This window comes from Paramisgurnus dabryanus, chromosome 15, assembly GCF_030506205.2.
Source record: "Paramisgurnus dabryanus chromosome 15, PD_genome_1.1, whole genome shotgun sequence".
NCBI classification, from domain to species: Eukaryota; Metazoa; Chordata; class Actinopteri; order Cypriniformes; family Cobitidae; genus Paramisgurnus; species Paramisgurnus dabryanus.
Genome location: NC_133351.1, coordinates 20,757,847 through 20,775,270, shown reverse-complemented (window position 1 = coordinate 20,775,270; position 17,424 = coordinate 20,757,847). Strand labels below are relative to the sequence as shown.

The window sequence follows — 17,424 nt, the reverse complement described above, 5'->3', positions numbered from 1 at the left end:
GCGCAACACGCGTCATCTTCGTGCTACGTCACAGAAAGCACCAATCAAAATTCCACATCACCAGCAATGAGCAAAAGAAGTGGTTAAACAAGCTTAATTTATCGGCCTAATTTTGCTATCAGACCGATAACGATAATATTAAAAATTAGCAGTTATCGGCCAATAACGATATGTCAGCCGATATATCTTGCATCCCTACTTACGAGTGATTGGTTTAATGTTTGTTCACTCAAATCTTAGTAACATATCAGTGAACATAGATGAGAAGAGTGACAGATACAGAAAAAAAGGGCTGGGACGTGTTATGCGGTCCCTTGCGGTTATACGCATATGGATGGAGTATTTAAAGTTTTAGGGGGTTGTGCACACCAAAACTTCTAAACGTGGCTGAAAACGCCTGGAGGATGCCAAATGCCAGCTGTTTTTCAGCTGAGTGCCAGCTTTATTCAGCTGAGCGCTTTGGTAGTTCTGATACTTCAGCTGTGAGCCGGTTGGTTGCGTTTGCCCTCCTCCACTGTGATTGGACGGCGGTGTGAGAAGTGACATTGACGAGTGGAGCTTTTCACCCAAAGTTGAATATTTTTCAACTCTCGGTGCTCAACGGTTTTCAGCGCGGATTGCACCATGAGTTTTTATTTAAAGCATTACTTTAAAATGTTTCTCATCTCACTATATCCACAGGTACAGAGTCATCATATACAATGAATCCATTTTACTTATTTACTTATTCATTGAGCTGACGCTTTTATCCAAAGCGACTTACAATTGCTATATATGTCAGAGGTCGCACGCCTCTGGAGCAACTAGAGGTTAAGTGTCTTGCTCAGGTACACAATGGTGTGTCACAGTGGATTCGAACCCGGGTCTCTCACACCAATGGCGAGTGTCTTATCCACTGCGCCATCACCACCCCATGATCTACCCTAAATCCATGGAGTAGCATTAAAAAAAACATTCAGAAATAGATGTAACATTTACTTACCAGGCTACAGGTTATGCAGCTCTTTACGTCTTCATACTTCTCGTAATCGGTCCTCATTCATGTCCAAGAGACTTAATAGTAATCGTTTACATTTTAATACTTTAATATTTTGTATTATAAAAAGGTTGTGTTCTGCTGCGCATCCATGTGTGTGATAAGCAAACGCGCATTGTCGTCCAGTATTACGGACGCGCTCATTAAATACCAAAAACAATATTGTGCCTAATAGTCTATTTTAGTTGCCACAATATAGCACCACGCCAACAATACGCCTGAACACACCTCGTTTTCAGACCAGAACACCCATGGGCGCAAGATTGGGCGCAAATGCATTTGCTAAATAACGTGGTGCTAAACATGAAAATGATAATTGCGCCGGGTTGAAACTATCAAAAGATACTTGTGTTGCGCATTGCGATGCATTGGGCTGCATTGGGCAGGGTGTATGATGAGCCCTATATTTTGTTTGTGACATGCATACCACTGTTGTTATTACAACCATCACAGCCCAAGTGTTTATATAAAACTTTAAAAAAAAGTTGACTATACTTCGGCTATAGGATATAGTATCATGTACTACTATATAGACATTTGGATCAGTAAAACAAAATGTCATGACAAATGGTCAGCCATTAGTTCAGAAAACATATTCCGTCTTTTATGAAGTTTCATTGTGAACAAATTCCATGTGTTTTCATATCTGTAGTTTTAATAATGTCTTCAGAGTCATGAAGTTGGTGTTACTTCACAACCAGATGATTTTTTATTTATTTATTCATTTATTTTCTGTCGAAAACCTTCCAATATCATTGATGCTAATAAAATATCATTGCATTCTGACTTTGTTACTGTCACTTGCCCACTTACCTAACTGCAGTGAGTTTGCAGTTAACTGAGCAAGGATTCAGTTTTGACTTCATCATTCAAGTACATGGCTGTGATCAAATAAAGTTAGTCATTTTTATTATAAACATAGATCATGTAATTTGGTTAGATCACTATAATTTGGGAAAACCTCTAAAACGACCCTGCTTAGCTGGGACTTAATATCTTCCACACAATGCATTGTGACTGGTTATGTAAGAAGGCGTTTGTGAGCTATTCTTAGCGCTGCCTCGCTGTGATGCGCTGCCTGGAATAAGAAAGCCCAAACCTGACAGAACGGGAAACATTTGTGTTGAGAGAAAAATAAGGCTGCCGTCATTTTTCCCTTCCTCTTTTTTTTGTATTATTTTCAGCATTTGGGGTAATAAACAAGAGGCTGTGTGTTCGCTAATAATACGTTTGCTCAATGAAAGCAAAGACAGGCTGGCAATACAGTACAGTACATACACAGTTGAATATAGCATTCAGACCATGTTTGTTCTTTTTTCAGCGTATTATAAAGTGTATATGTTACTTGGTTCACTGTATTTTCTGCCACAGCTGAACTCTTGAACATCATGGTGCTCATACAAGCACTACTGGTTCGAATCCAGCTTGCAACCTTTCCTGATTCTGCCCCACCTCCTTCACCTAATAAATTCCCGTAATCTCTAAAATAAGAAATATCTTAAGTATCTTTCTAAAGGGACACTTATCATAGAGATGAATGGTTTCCTCATAGATCAGTATGAGGCTAAATTGCAGTTTAAAGTCTTGGAGAGATGTCCATTACTCACCATCGCTTCATAGATTCACTGCTGAACTGCTAATCTGCCCTCTTTAACTCCCTCTTTTCTTCTTATGGCTTTCAATCCTATTATTCTTTCTGGAAAAAAACCAAGATGCACTGAGCTCGGGGAGCTGCAGGATCTTTGACATGCTTACTTGTACCATTGAGCACCTGTATAAAGGATAGGAGGCACAAATTTCTCTCTTGTTGGCATTGTTTACCTATCAGCAGCCTCTCCTGTCTGACCTTTTAAAGGAGGAGAGCCACAATATCCCCCGGCAAAGCTGCACAGTCAAGCAAGTTCAGACCTCTCCACTTCTCATCAATCAATAAACACTTTATAAACACTGGCAGGCAGCTTTTTCTCTTCAGATGGGTCATGACTTAACAAAAGAGACTCACGGGTCAAACCAACAGTGGTCTGTATAACAGAATAGAAAACACAATCAAGTTCGTTTCACGCTGAACAAAAGTATGTTTGCTCACATGAACTCATTTGTAACTCTGGGACTGGTTTTGCCCATTTTTTTTGGTGGTAACTTTTGGACTTATTTATCAGAGCAATTTACATCGACACTAAATCAATACTAAACCTGATATACTGTAGGAGGCATTTACATTGTATATGCTATTCCATTTAAAGTACACAAAGCACAACTGAATGGATGCAGAGCTACACACTGAGTAAAGAGCCTGTCTTTCTTACATAAAAGCAAAAAATATGAACATAAATGTATAAGTTTTTTTTTTAAAATAAAGGCTCCTGCTAATAATGCATAAATGAAAGTTTCTCACAAACTCTTGTTGTGCAAGTAGGCGTTTCTGGAGCATAATCAACAGTTTTAGAGTTGGCAGCATTCATACAGGACTTGTTTTGTGATATCTTTTGTATCGTATAATATTTATACTAGAGAGTGACTCAATGACTTATTCCTTGTGTAAATGCATGCATTTCCTTACATGGAAGTCGCCGCCACGTAGAGCTATAGAGCGAGTTTTGTCACTAGATTGTCCCAGACGAAGACATGTTTGTCCTGTGGCGGCGGTAGTAGCTTTACTATGCATTGCAAAAGAAAGATCAAGCATTTGTTGCAATTTACAGTCTAGATGCAGCTAAAATCTACACAGTGGACCTTTAAATTATAATAGTACGGGTGCGCGGGGCAAAAACTAACGCGGGGCTGGTTGTAACACAGACTGTTTATTGTTGCACAAGGTTGAGCTTTTGTTCTTCCAGTATTTTTCCACTCTGCCAAAAGACGATCTTATGCAAATTGTTGGAAATGTATATGTATGTTTTCCATTATACTAATTGATGAACATTTATTGTGTTTTGGTGGCATATAAGTAAATTTTTTCAACACATGTTTTTTTTTGTTTCTAAATTGGTTGTTAAAGATACCAAATCCAATGTGTACTAAAACATAGCATTGTTTTGAAATATGTCTGCAGCTCTTAGCAACTTTTTGGGGGGCTTGAAAATATTTTGCCCCAGTGGGGTTAATTGTAACGCTCTGTTACAACTTACCCCTCCGCACTTACGATATGAAAAACCGCTAACGTTAGCATAATTCTTGTCGTTGTTTTAAATAGGCTACACACGAATGCTTGCTGGCTGCCAACAAAATAAATGTGCCTGTCATATAAAAAAATCGTCTGTGAAATGTATTTTTGTTCATATCTTTAATATTGATTGAATAAGGTCACGTCAAAGATTGAAATCATAATGAAATGAATGGCTGCAGACTTGATTTCGAAACTGTAGTATGGTTATTACAGACTGGGTCACATATAAAAAAAATGGTTTGTCATAATTGTGCTGCTTTTTCTCACATATTTAGACATTTGTATCCAATTATAATTGAACTATTGTTAGAAAAGGGCTGGATGAATGAATACAAGGTGGATACCTGTCTATTATAGACAGATATATAAACAATATCCACTTCAAGTATATAGACAAAAAAGTATTGAAATATTTGCCTGCAAATTAAATTTTTAGCAGGTGTTACAACTAACCCCCTGCCTGTTACAATTAACCCCACCTATGGGGTAAGTTGTAACGTTTGCACTTCTGTCACGTTTGGTGTAATTGTCCAAGAATGGTAAGAACTAGAAACAAACTTCAAATGTTGATTTGTAGCAGAGATGTGTGTGTTGCTTGTGTAAAAATATAATTAATCTAACTAAAATATTTTTTGAATGATTGAGCCAAAACCAAAAAGCGTTAGGTTGTGCACCGCTCTCCCCTACTAAATTCTATAGCAAATAAAATATGTTTTGATAAAAATATATAATTTACAGTATTATGCTTGTAATTGTTTTAACATTTTATTGTAAACCACTGTCCTGTGTAGATGTAATTTCTGATTGGTCAACATTAGCCGTGACCTGCATCATTGGCCTTGCGCAAGTCTCAGAGGACCAGAGGCGACAGTTTCCTGCATGGTTGCAAAAGTGTGTCTGCGTTCAGTCAGGTGACATTGTGAAATTATTAACAGTGTTTACGCTCGGGTATACACTGCACATCCTCATCTAAACAGACAGTCGCTGCCTATCTGCACTTGTGAGAGCTGAAGCAAGTAAACCTGAGCTGTTTGCAGATGTGCCTTTAAGTGCATGTCACACAACAGCTTTGAAATGTTGTAGGCTGATCCAAGAAATGATAAAACTGCCAGCTAAATTAAACATCTGCCCCGATCGCTCTGCGTGATGTGTATTGGGTGTGCAGAGCTTATGGAGAAGTATGCGATGTGGGGATGATGTGCATCATTCCCATTCGCTGCTTTAAAAACTCCTGGAATTTACTCTTTCCTCGTTTCTTAAAAATTATTTCTCAATCTTTTACATAGCATTGTGTTAACAGTAAACTCAGATTTCACTGTTCAGCAAATGTGGGTGGACATTGGACTCAGTGTTTAGGTTGCTCTCAGAAAAGAGTGAAATGTGTTAACATCACAAATTAAGTTAATTCACGATGTGATATTTTCTGTCAAGTTCTGTGAAGTTGCCACATCTTTATCCTAGCACATAAGGGTCTTTTTGTTTTATTAACAGCTGCATTCACACTCTTGTGATGGGTTTACATGTAATATCCGTTTTTCAGGTAATCTTCAATAATGATTCACATCAAGTCTTTCTTAGAACTCAAGAGGCTTATAAATCAGTCATTTGGTCTGTCCGAAGCCCTTATTCTGTAGTAGACAGTATGTGTATGTGGGACACTTGCCCGTGTGACCCTGCCGTGTGTGCTGGTGTGAGAATAAAAGAAGTTAATGAGTGTGTAAAGGGATAACAATGTTTCACAAGACTAAAGCTTTGCCTTGTAGGAGGCTTAACAGCTGACCTCAAGGGCTTTACTTCATTTCCTCTCATACTACACAATGAATGTGATTTACTTTCATCGTGTACTAGAGTAATATGTCAAAATCACACATTTTCAATCTATGTATTGTCCTGCATGGAGAGCAAATAGAAACTTTTGCTTAAAGATCTTTGCACACATGGTCCGAAATACTCATCCGACACATTAAAAAATAAATCCGACCTCATGTTTCAATCACGTTTTCTGATCAGTACTATTTTCTTCTCGGTTAATTCCTCTCTTTTTCTGTCTATTTCTTCCTTTCTTTCCAAACAGATCTGAGTGACCAGCTGCTGGAGGTGGTAGGTTTGGAGGGAGCAATCGAGATGGGTCAGATCTACACAGGTCTCAAGAGTGCAGGTCGGCGCCTTGCACAGTGTTCAAATGTCACCATCAGGTCAGTAGCTCGTGCCCGTGCATAGACACACACACACACACACACACACACATTGACCAAGAGGTCAGATTGGTTCAACTCATAGATAAACACACAACTTCCTGTATCTATAGCTCTGATCCATCTCTCAGTCTCAGTAGGACGCTCTCCCTCGGCCACTGCGGTCAATAAATCAGACCTTTGACCGTTGCCAACCACTCGAGAAGCTTTTACTAGTGAATAATGATGTTTGTAGCATGTGCTAACTTATGCTAATGAACTCATCAGGTCTGAGGTGCCACTTGACATGTTTGTGTTCCTCTGGCTCGACTCGCTCCATTAAACCCTCGTAATGATCTTAACAGTTAACACTAAGAAGGTTATTCACGGGTCTTGCTGTCATTTTAATCACCTGCGTATAGGACAAGCTGCCTAATACTTTCCCAAATGTGCGTTAATAGAGCATTCATCGTCGTCGTTCTCCCATGTTGTGTTGTTTTAACTTGTGGCACCTCTGCTGAAAAGACTAAACTAACTTTATGATAGTGTGTGTATGGGGATTGTGGTGCTCGGTGAGCCTGTTAGTTTAAAGAGTAAGGGGCCATGCTAGGGACAGGGCTGTGGGAACAAAGGACGCACTGTTTAGAGCGTCCAAAAACAGCAGCCTCGTGTCCGCGGCCTGCCCGAGCGGTGACCCGACCCCTGACGGCTCTTTCTGTGTTTCTGCCACAGGACGTCCCGACTGCTGCCCATGCAGATTGACGGAGAGCCGTGGATGCAGCCTCCGTGCACGGTGAGCTCATTTTGTTTTGCTTTGCATTGCAGTGTTTGAATAGAAACACTGATTTTTTTGTTTAATGATCCACACCAGCCAAAGTCAAGTCCAGCACTGTGACAGGACGAAGTTAAAGCCTGCAGTGTAAATATTTTCAAGCAAACATGGCAGCATTTATTAAAATCATGATTTAAAATTGTATTATAAGAGGGCGTGTTTCCAGATGTGTAGACACTGTTCTTTTTAAAGGGATACTCCATTTTTTTTAAAAAGGGGTTATTTTCCAGCTCCCCTAGAGTTAAACAATTGAGTTTTAGCTTTTTCGAATCCATTCAGCTGATCTCTGGGTCTGGTGGTACCACTTTTAGCATAGCTTAGCATAATTCATTGAATCTGATTAGACCATTAGCATCGCGCTCAAAAATAACCAAAAAATTTAGATATTTTTCCTATTTAAAACTTGACTCTTCTATAGGTACTTAGTGTAAAGGGGATCGCACACCGGCCGCGCAGCTCAGTGCGCCGCGCCTAGGAGAACTCGGAGGTATTGTAAACCGGAAGTTTTACTCACCACAGTACTTCGACTCGGCGCAGTAACACTCTCCCTCTCCCATTATGAGAGGGAGAAGGGGAGTGGAATTTTCAGGCGAGTTGAAGTACTCCCAAAAGTGCTGTTCCGCCATACAATACAGTTCCTCTTTTAAATCCGCTTAGAAAAGCGCTACGTTTTATTTTGTACCACCAAACTTGCTCGTATAACTACTCGTCTTAAATAGGAAAAACGTTGATGTGTTTGGTCACTTCTAACTTTATCTCTGTTTGGTACCATTGAATGAATGGGGCTAAGCTAAATGCTATCGAAGTGTCGCAGCGCGCCCCAGCGCTTACGTGCACGCACTAAGATGATAGAGGGATGTATCAACAATTCTTAGTTAAGGTAATAACATAGTTTAATATTGAAAATGAGTAGACTATTCCCTTAACTGTTCGCTTTAAATGTTTATATCTTCTGGATGCAAATGTTGATTTATACCAAAATGCTTTTTTGCATAGTTGTGTTTGACACATGAAAACGTCTGGGGTTACGTATGTAACTGTTGTTCCCTGAGAAGGGAACGAGGCGCTGCGTCTCCCTTGCCATATTCCTGCATCCCTGTAACGCCGTCTTTGGCAATATTTCAAATAGCGATATACTTCCTGGCTTCCGTGTCACCCTGTCTTAGTTGTTAAGCCTCACCATTGGTTGAATTTGATATACACATTTGTACGCACTTACCCTTGAAGGCGTCCACAAAGTGTCACCACAGTGAGACAGTGCGAGTTCCCTCGAAAGGGAACTGTAACAATGTATCTTAAAAGGTAACACGATGTAACCTTGCTCTCACTTGGAATGTGTCCCCACATTTAGTCCTTGAATTTGAGGGTATTGGACCTGGAAAGTCCTTGAAAGATCCTTGAATTTGACGTTAACTAAGGTGTGGGAACCCTGTCAGTTGTTTAACTCTAGGGGAGATGGAAAATAAATATTTTCAAAAAAGTGGAGTTTCCCTTTAAGAGCAGATTTTTGCATCGGGTTAAAAAGGGACGAACCCAACCGCTTGGGTTGTAATTTAACATATGCTGGGTTGTTTCAACCCAAAATGCAGGTTTGTTAAATATTGTTTTGCTTCATAAGACATATACGCACATGCTTTGGGAGCTTCAAAACGTTGAGCACCATTCAAATCTGGCTTTTGAAATGTCCTACCCTTTTTTAAATCGTTTCCCCATTCATAAAATCTTCAATACAGATCTCTCTTTTCTTAAACATCCGGAAAACCATTTGATATTTAATGTCAAGTCTGAAACACCCAAAGCACAATGATAGGTTTTAATTCAGAGCCGGACCTTTTCTCCATAGCAGAAAATTGCCTCCTCCGGTCTGTTCCAGCGAGCAGACTGTTAATTAAAACACTGTCATGTCACACCCTGCCATTGACTGATTATGTCATTAAGAGAGGGAATAAACATGCAGGTTTCCATCTGCACGTAGCTCCAACACAATGTCCTCTGCTATATATACATCTCCATCGGCACAAGCCGGACTCTATAAAAAGTCCCCTCTAATTTGCCCGACTGTGCAGTGGGGAATATCAGATGTTATTTCGGTTTCAAGGTCAGCTCCATTTTGTGACTGTTAATCTGCACATGTGTGACTTCTGTCAGCTCATTTGCTGAATGTGATGGAGAGAACAGCGGCACACTCGCATTAAGCAGTTAGTAATTAACAACCAGAAGGATTTAGCCAACTGTTCAGATTCGGTTTCTTCGCTAAACTCATGTAAGCTCTGTTTCAAAACCTGCTGCTGAAGAAGCATCTTACAGCGATGAAGCTCATAAGATTTGATAGGCAACAACTCTGTACACCAAACAGATAACATTCAGTGCGGGACTCTTAACTCACAATTGATTCATGCAGAGTTTGATGTCCGTGTATTGCTTCGCTAATAGCGTAGTCCTCGAATAAGCATGAAAATATCAACTTCACGCAAACTACACTAAATTGTATTTAGTGATACTTTTTAGTATCCAGGCTAAAGTCTCATAATCTAATTATGAGTTTGGGAGCATCAATGTTTTTGAAAAAATCTTTGACGTAACCTTACTATAAAGATGCCTTAAATATGTCAAGGTTATATTTTTACATAACGTTCTTTACATGATTTTATGTACAAAACTGTAAATCACAAAAAATGACTTGATTTAATCTTTCTTGTTTTCTCCACTAAGGATACATGCAATGCTTCAGTTGTGGTCAATATGAGGTATCTTAGGAGATAGTGATGTACCTTTCAGAATAATCGAAAGCTGCTTGTATCTCATTAGGTTTTAAAACATAGAATTTGACAGCAGGAAGTAATCTTGGCTTTTTTTCCATCACTCTTACAGATACGGATCACACATAAGAACCAGGTGCCCATGCTGCTGGGCGCACCCCAGAAAACGCCCTTCTTCTTTTTCAAGAAGCGTAACAGAAGTCGCGACTAGACGTGAGACTGCAAACATCAGCCACCCTTTTACAATTATACAAACACAGGCAAACATCTCCACCTTCCTCAGCCTCTTCTTCGTCTTTGGGTGGTGGGGACCCAAAGAATAAAGGCTGAGCGCAGACTGTGACACTGAAACACTTTAAAACACTGACAATAAGAAAACACACTGCAATGGGCCTTTTATGGGCAATGGACTCCATCTACCAACGTAGCCTGAACCATTTGAAAAGAGTGTAATGACCACTTCCTGTGTCGTACCCTACAGAGAAAGTTTTACCGCAGTCTTGCAAACGTTGACCTGTAAGCTATGACTCGATTCCAGCAAAATTCCTCCCTACCAGTAGGCCACTGCCTTGGGATCACACCACACTGTGTGCTTTCCCTTTTCTTGGGAAGGCTCATCAGAAGATACTGCCAGTTTTCAAGAGAAATCGAGTGAGAGAGGATAAAGAGAATGCAGATTAAAACAAAAAATAGTGACTGAAAAGAAATAACAAAAAAGGTCTTCTTGATCTACCACATAGCACCACTAAAGAGGAAATTTTAAAGTCATCTATTGTGAAGATCTACATGTGGGTCTCCTCATGGTGATACGTCAGACTGAGTTCAAAAAGTCCCAACATTTCAGCTTTGTTGTTTGCTTTTGGTATTTTTGGTGTTCACCCTAAAACCTCAGAACTGGCCAGAGCAATATAATTGGTCCTATAATGCAGTGCTAGATGCTCAGTTACCCCCTTTCCACAAAAATGGTGCTGATGCTAAGTTGGCGGAAACTTTTAAAGCTCCTTCCAAACCGGCCCGCATTTCTTATTGATTTCAGAGCCAAATGATGATGTAACTCACCATGTTACTATATAACCACAACCAAACATGCCACACCAAGAGACTTAATACATGGGTTGAACGATATTGAAGAGAAATGCTATAACTTGCTAAACATAAACAATACAATATGGATAATGATTTCAGTTTGTAAAATCAATTTAAATTATAATAGCATACTTGAAAAATGAAGGCACGTTTCTCATATGGGGCGTATCCTATTCCAATACTAAAATGCATTTTGATCTGCCTTGATTTATAAACATCTTGCACTGACATATCTTAAGATACATCCGTGCCATTGTTATGTCTCAAGATACACATCAGTATTGTTTTTTGTAAGATTTGTTTGTAACAACTACTTTAATGTACTAATATAACTAAAGCCTAGTCCTGGATTAATCTAAACCCTGTCTGGGAAAAGTATATAACCAATATACATCTCTGTCTCAGTCTCTTTGCCATCTGCATCAAACTTTGATAACACTTGACTTTTTAAAGTATTCAATTCATTCAGTTATAAAAAAAATATATGCACATATGTGATATTTCAAATAACTTGCAGGCTTAATAGTAATTTGATTCAGCATCAATGACATTAAATCATTGTGATAGAAAAATATAATTAATAATAGTTTTAGTGTGATATTTCTAAATCAGAGCATTTTATTTCAAACCTTAACTGGATGTCTGGCAACACACGTCCCATCACAATGTCTGCATTCCCAGTGTAGAGAGCTGTGTTTTGTTTTCTCTTGGTGCAGGCATGTTCACACCCCTGTGCATAGATGTTTTGGGTTCCTGGTAAAGCTGGTTTTAGGGGCCATTGATCTGCATGGGCGAAACATGGGAAACGTGCAAGAAAAGTCATCAGCACCCTGGTAGTGGAAAAGGGGCAAATGTGGAGAATGGACCTAAAGGTCCAATTTTACAAAATAATAAAATTTAGGTTGACACAGCCCCTTAATTTGAGAATCAGTCTACTAAAGACAGTTTTGTACCAAATGTGACCCTGTCTGTGAAATCCAGACTAAAGTCTCATAATCTAATTATGAGATTAGAAGAATCAAAGTTTCCACTTTAATTTTAATTTTTGCATGATCTTAGTCAGTATTGAAGATACCAAGTTCATATTTTCAGGCGCAGGATGTTCTTTACATTTTATAGGAAGGTTTTATGTAAATACATGACTTTAGATGGGTTTTCACAGTCAGGATCACAATTACCATTTAGTGGCAATTGGTCATTTTTTATTAAAAAGACAGAATTTTATCACAAAACTGTGCCCTTTAAATTGTGTGCAATTCATTAAAATTGGTTTAAATATTAAAGGGACACTCCACTTTTTTTCAAAATAAACAAATTTTCCAGCTCCCCTAGAGTTAACCATTTGGTCTTTATCGTTTTGGAATCCATTCAGCTGATCTCCAGGGCTGGCGCTAGCACTTTTAGCATAGCTTAGCACAATCCATTGAATCTGATTAGACCATTAGCATCACGTCAACCAAAGAGTTTTGATATTTTTCCTATTTAAATCTTGACTCTTCTGTAGTTACATTGTGTACTAAGGCAGATGGAAAATTAAAAGTTGCGATTTTCTAGGCCGATATGCCTAGGAACTATACTCTCATTTTGGCGTAATAATCAAGGAACTTGATGATATTACGCAGCAGCCGGAAATAGTCCCCTTAGTTACTTTCAATAGCAGGGGGTGATTTTCGGGCACTGCATAATATCATTGCTACAGCCATGTTACGACGGCAAAGTCCTTGATTATTACGCCAGAATGAGAGTATAGGTCCTAGACATATCGGCCTAGAAAGTCACAATGTCGGTCTTAGTACACGATGTGACTACAGAAGAGTTTTCAATGGAAAAAATATTGAAACTCTTTGGTTATTTTTGAGCGTGATGCTAAATGGTCTAATCAGATTCAATGGATTATGCTAAACTATGCTAAAAGTGATCGGCTGAATGAATTCTAAAACAGTAGGAGAGCTGGACAGTGAGAATATTTTCAAAAAATGTTGGAGTGTCCCTTTAATGTTCAAAGGAAAATAGATTCAACTTTGTATGATAAAGTAGCAAAATCCTATATTTTGTTTTTTTACCAAAATATATTTGCCAAGAAATGACAATAATATAAGAAACTTGTGATTTGACCTGTTATTGGAGAGAAGTCTGAGAAACCAAGTCCTTATGCTATGGCTTGGAGCATCTCCATCCTCGGAGGGCTGTAATGGATCCAGCACTGGTATTAACACTCAATTCTGTGGTCCTCTCTCACAACAAACTGCTGCCGTGGGGTTTGATTTACCGCTGCATGGACAGATCCTAAATTTAACTTCCTATTCCAGGGAGCGTCTATCTTGTGAAACACTACTCCTTATTGCAGCATGAAAACATCAGATCACAATTTCAGGTCGGCAGTCGAAAGGGTGTAAAAGCGGACGAATGCAAAGTACACCAGTTACTTACAGTTAAACTTATCCTCTAATAATAGTGACTGCATTATCTAAAAACATTTTATAGAAGAAGATAAGTAGGAATCGAGCATTTTATTTGAACCTTTATGAAAGGGCCCATATTTTATTGTCTAAATAAAATGCCCACTATGTATCAGTATTTGTATATACAAAAAGCCTTATGTGCATATAGAAATGTGTTACTTATAGAGCAAGTTATATAGTTTGAGAGATTATCAGTGATGGGTTACATGATTGACTGTAGGCAAATGTCCCCAAACGCTCAGTGATCAACACATGCATTTGCTGTGTGCTATAGGATGTGAAGATAGAGCTGTTGCCCATCCGAAGGTCTGTGTTGGACTGTATATATTTCACCAATACAGAACTAGGATCAGATTAACCGTGTCATTAAAATATTGAAGTGTATGGGTTTTGAAACTGATCTCAGTTCAGTTCAGGACCAGAATTACATCCCTTTAAAGAACACTGAACCGCAGAAGCTACATCAGTGTCCTAAAACTGATCATCTCTCCATATGACCACAGAAACTAGTAAAGGTGACATCCAGTAAGTTAGTTTATGGTGGATTTTGTTAATAAAGCTCCATTTGTTTTGTGGTCATTGGACAGATGGTTTATCCTGAATGACAGTCTGGCGGTTTGGTTAAGAGTGCATGTTTACAACTACTTTTCATTTTAAAGTTCAGAATGATTTTAAACAGTCATGTATATATAGATATTGTTTATATTTTATCTAAAGTTTGACCACCGCATGCCTGATGAAACAAAGATGTCTGCCTGAAGAGAGACCATGCTGATTGTTGCAACTTTATTAGTTCCCGCAATTATATTTTTTACCTATAAGCACCTAAGTATCTATCCACTGTACTTTTCTAATGATCTTTTAGTAGCATGTTCATTGTATATGTAGCTCTGTGGCTGTATTATTGTTATGTTTTGTATTTTATAGGCAGCGGTTTCACACCAATACTGTATGCGGATCAATATAGGCAACTGAGGAATGTCATTGGAGTTTAACCTACAGAAACTGTCATGTCAAAATCTTACCAATGTCACCTTTTGTGTTGTATCTGTCAAAATAAATAACTGATAGCCTTAACTTTAGCATTTTGCCTGGGGCAAAGTAAGACTCTTGCAATACAAGCCACCGAAAAATCAACCAAATGGAGAAAAAAATCAATAGTGAATAGAAAGGTAAACATCTGTTTTCCTGTGTTGCAATAATTCATATTTAATGTCATCATACTGGCTTGGATGATTTTTTTTGTCATAGACTAGCCAACTGTTATCTTATATTATTTTTGCTGTCACCTTAGCTTTTCTAAAGCTGTGATTATTCAATCTGCCCATCACTGTCTCGTATCTCATAACAATAATGTGATTTTATCTTTAAACAAAAACATGCTGCCTCTTGAGACCAAAACAGGAAAGACTTTAAAGAAAGGTGAGCTTTATTAAGGCCAAAATCATATTGCTATTCCTAACCCTATTGCCAATTAACTTACAATTGATTTTAACCTAAAGCTGAAGTGTGAATAGGGATTGTTTTGGAAAAACCTGAGTAATTTCTACATTTCCCACACTGTAAAAAAATTCCGTAGAAATCGCAGCTGGGTTGCCGGTAATTTACCGTAGATTTACATTTATGTTATTACTGGCAAGAGTTTGTTCAAAGTTAAATGAACATTAAACATTTACAAGTCTTTGTCTTTACAGAGTAAAACTAAAAAAACAGCATCAAGCAAAACATTCTGGGAAACAAAATCTGAAGCAAAAAACAGAAAAAGGTTGATGATGATTTCTGATTCCCAGAATGCTTTGCATGAGGCTGTTATTGTATAGTTTTATTCTGTGAAGATAAAGACTTGTTAATATTTAAAATTTATTTAACTTTAAACAAACTCTTGCCAGTAAATAACATAAATGTAAATCTACGGTAAATTACCGGCAACCCAGCTGCAATAACATTGAAATTTCTACGGACTTTTTTTACAGTGCAGACCAAAACTCACCACTAGTCTTCAAACTGGTCAGGTTGCTATTTTAAAAGTACCACAGTGAAATCTACCTATAAATTACTTACTTGTGGTTGTCTGTGCATCTTAAAGGGATAGTTTATGCAAAAATGAACATTCTGTCATCATTTAAATGCATCCTATGTTGTTCTAAACCTGTATTTACTTTCTTTTCTTCTGTTAAATACAAAGATATTTTGGTTAAAGGGACTCTCCACTTTTTTGAAAAAATTCTCATTTTCCAGCTCCCCTAGATTTAAAAATTTGATTTTTACAGTTTTTATCCATTTAGCTGATCTCCGGGTCTGGCGGTACCACTTTTAGCATAGCTTAGCATAATCCATTAAATCTGATTAGACCCTTAGCATCAATCTCAAAAATAACCAAAGAGTTTCAAAATTTGTCCATTTTAAACTTGAACCTTCTGTAGTTACATCGTGTACTGAGGCGCAATGATATTACGCAGCTCCTGAAAATTGTTCGCTTGGTAACTTGGCTATCTTGCGCCTCCTGCAGCCAGGGTACAGCGCAAAGTTTTTAATTATTACGCTAGTTTGAGAGTATAGTTCCTAGCCATTTCAGCCTGGAAAATCACAACTTTTAATTTTCCATCGGTCTTAGTACACTATGTAACTACAGAAGAGTCAAGTTTAAAATAGGAAAAATATTGAAACTCTTTGGTTATTTTTGAGTGCGATGCTAATGGTCTAATTAGATTCAATGGATTATGCTAAGCTATGCTAAAAGTGGTACCGCCAGACCCCGGAGATCAGCTGAATGGATTCCATAACGGTAAAAATCAAATGTTTAACTCTAGAGGAGCTGGATGAGCCTATTTTCAAAAAAAGTGGAGTGTCCCTTTAAGGACAGTACCCACACAGATGACAACACCCATAGTGGAAGAAAAATACCATGGAAGTCAGTGGGTGCCAACATATGTGGATACTATCATTTATCAAAATATTTTTCTTTTGTGTTCAACAAGAGAGAGAAACTAAAATACAGGTTTAGAACAACATAAGGATGTGTAAATGATGACAGAATGTTAATTTTTGTGGTGAACTATCACTTTAAGATGGAATGTGAGAAAGAAAAAATGACACACATCAAATCTAAAAGATGCCCTTTCTCTTACCTGTCTTATAGAGACAGCATGACTCAGTGTAGCTCTATTCTTAGCTTGGACCGATGAACAGTACGAAACGGCACTGATGGGTAGAGTCCATATCAGCCCTGAATGTGATGTTTTACATGTGTGTATAACTCACTGTCTTACTCCTGCCTTAGGGTTAGCGTGGTTTGTAGCAGTCCATCTTTGTGGTAGGCAACGAAGTTCAAGGACAGAGTTGAATTCTTGTAAACTGAGATTGGGACAAAGGGCAAGGCTGAACCGAGCCCTTAACGTACCCACATAGCCTCGGTTATTACTCTGTTTCTTGTTTGCTGTTGGCATCCGTGTTGATGGACAAAAGAGATTACTGAATAAAAGGACAGACTGAAGCTCTGTGTCTGGTGTTGGTCATTGGGTGGGTCGAAAAAGATGCTTATTCACCTCCAGCAAAAGGCGCCTACGGTACGCTGACAACATCCTTTACTTATCGAGATTGAATATCAGTTTACACGATAAATCACAGACTTAGGTGCTCCTGGGTTGATTATATGAGGTTCTCTGGGGAAACGCTGGGAGCTTTTAGTGCCTTACTTACAATGAATACAGACTATATGTCAGCATAGTTGTCTTCCACTAGATTCACAATTTCACACTTGCCTTTAGCTCTCAAACAACAGCTCTCACAATGATGCCACCTGTGCTAGTCTCAGATGGCATGTTTGTTCACTGCCTGTCTGATGCATATTTAACACAAAATTAGATGGCAGTTTCTTAGTCTAGCTAGCAAGCAGTAATCTGATTGGCT

General features: G+C 38.4%; 1 protein-coding gene across 3 annotated transcripts in view; it reads left to right on the top strand.

Moving 5' to 3' along the window:
* The window catches only part of dgkg (diacylglycerol kinase, gamma), a 145,144-nt gene extending 130,049 nt beyond the window's left edge, over positions 1 to 15,095 (top strand). For all 3 annotated transcript variants that reach the window (XM_065251459.2, XM_065251458.2, XM_065251460.2), the window contains 3 exons: positions 6,277 to 6,397; positions 7,109 to 7,169; positions 10,080 to 15,095. In XM_065251459.2, coding sequence (XP_065107531.1) covers positions 6,277 to 6,397; positions 7,109 to 7,169; positions 10,080 to 10,178 — 281 coding nt within the window. In that variant the 3' untranslated portion in view covers positions 10,179 to 15,095. The remainder of the gene's footprint in view (positions 1 to 6,276; positions 6,398 to 7,108; positions 7,170 to 10,079) is intronic.
* Positions 15,096 to 17,424: the final 2,329 nt, after the last annotated feature.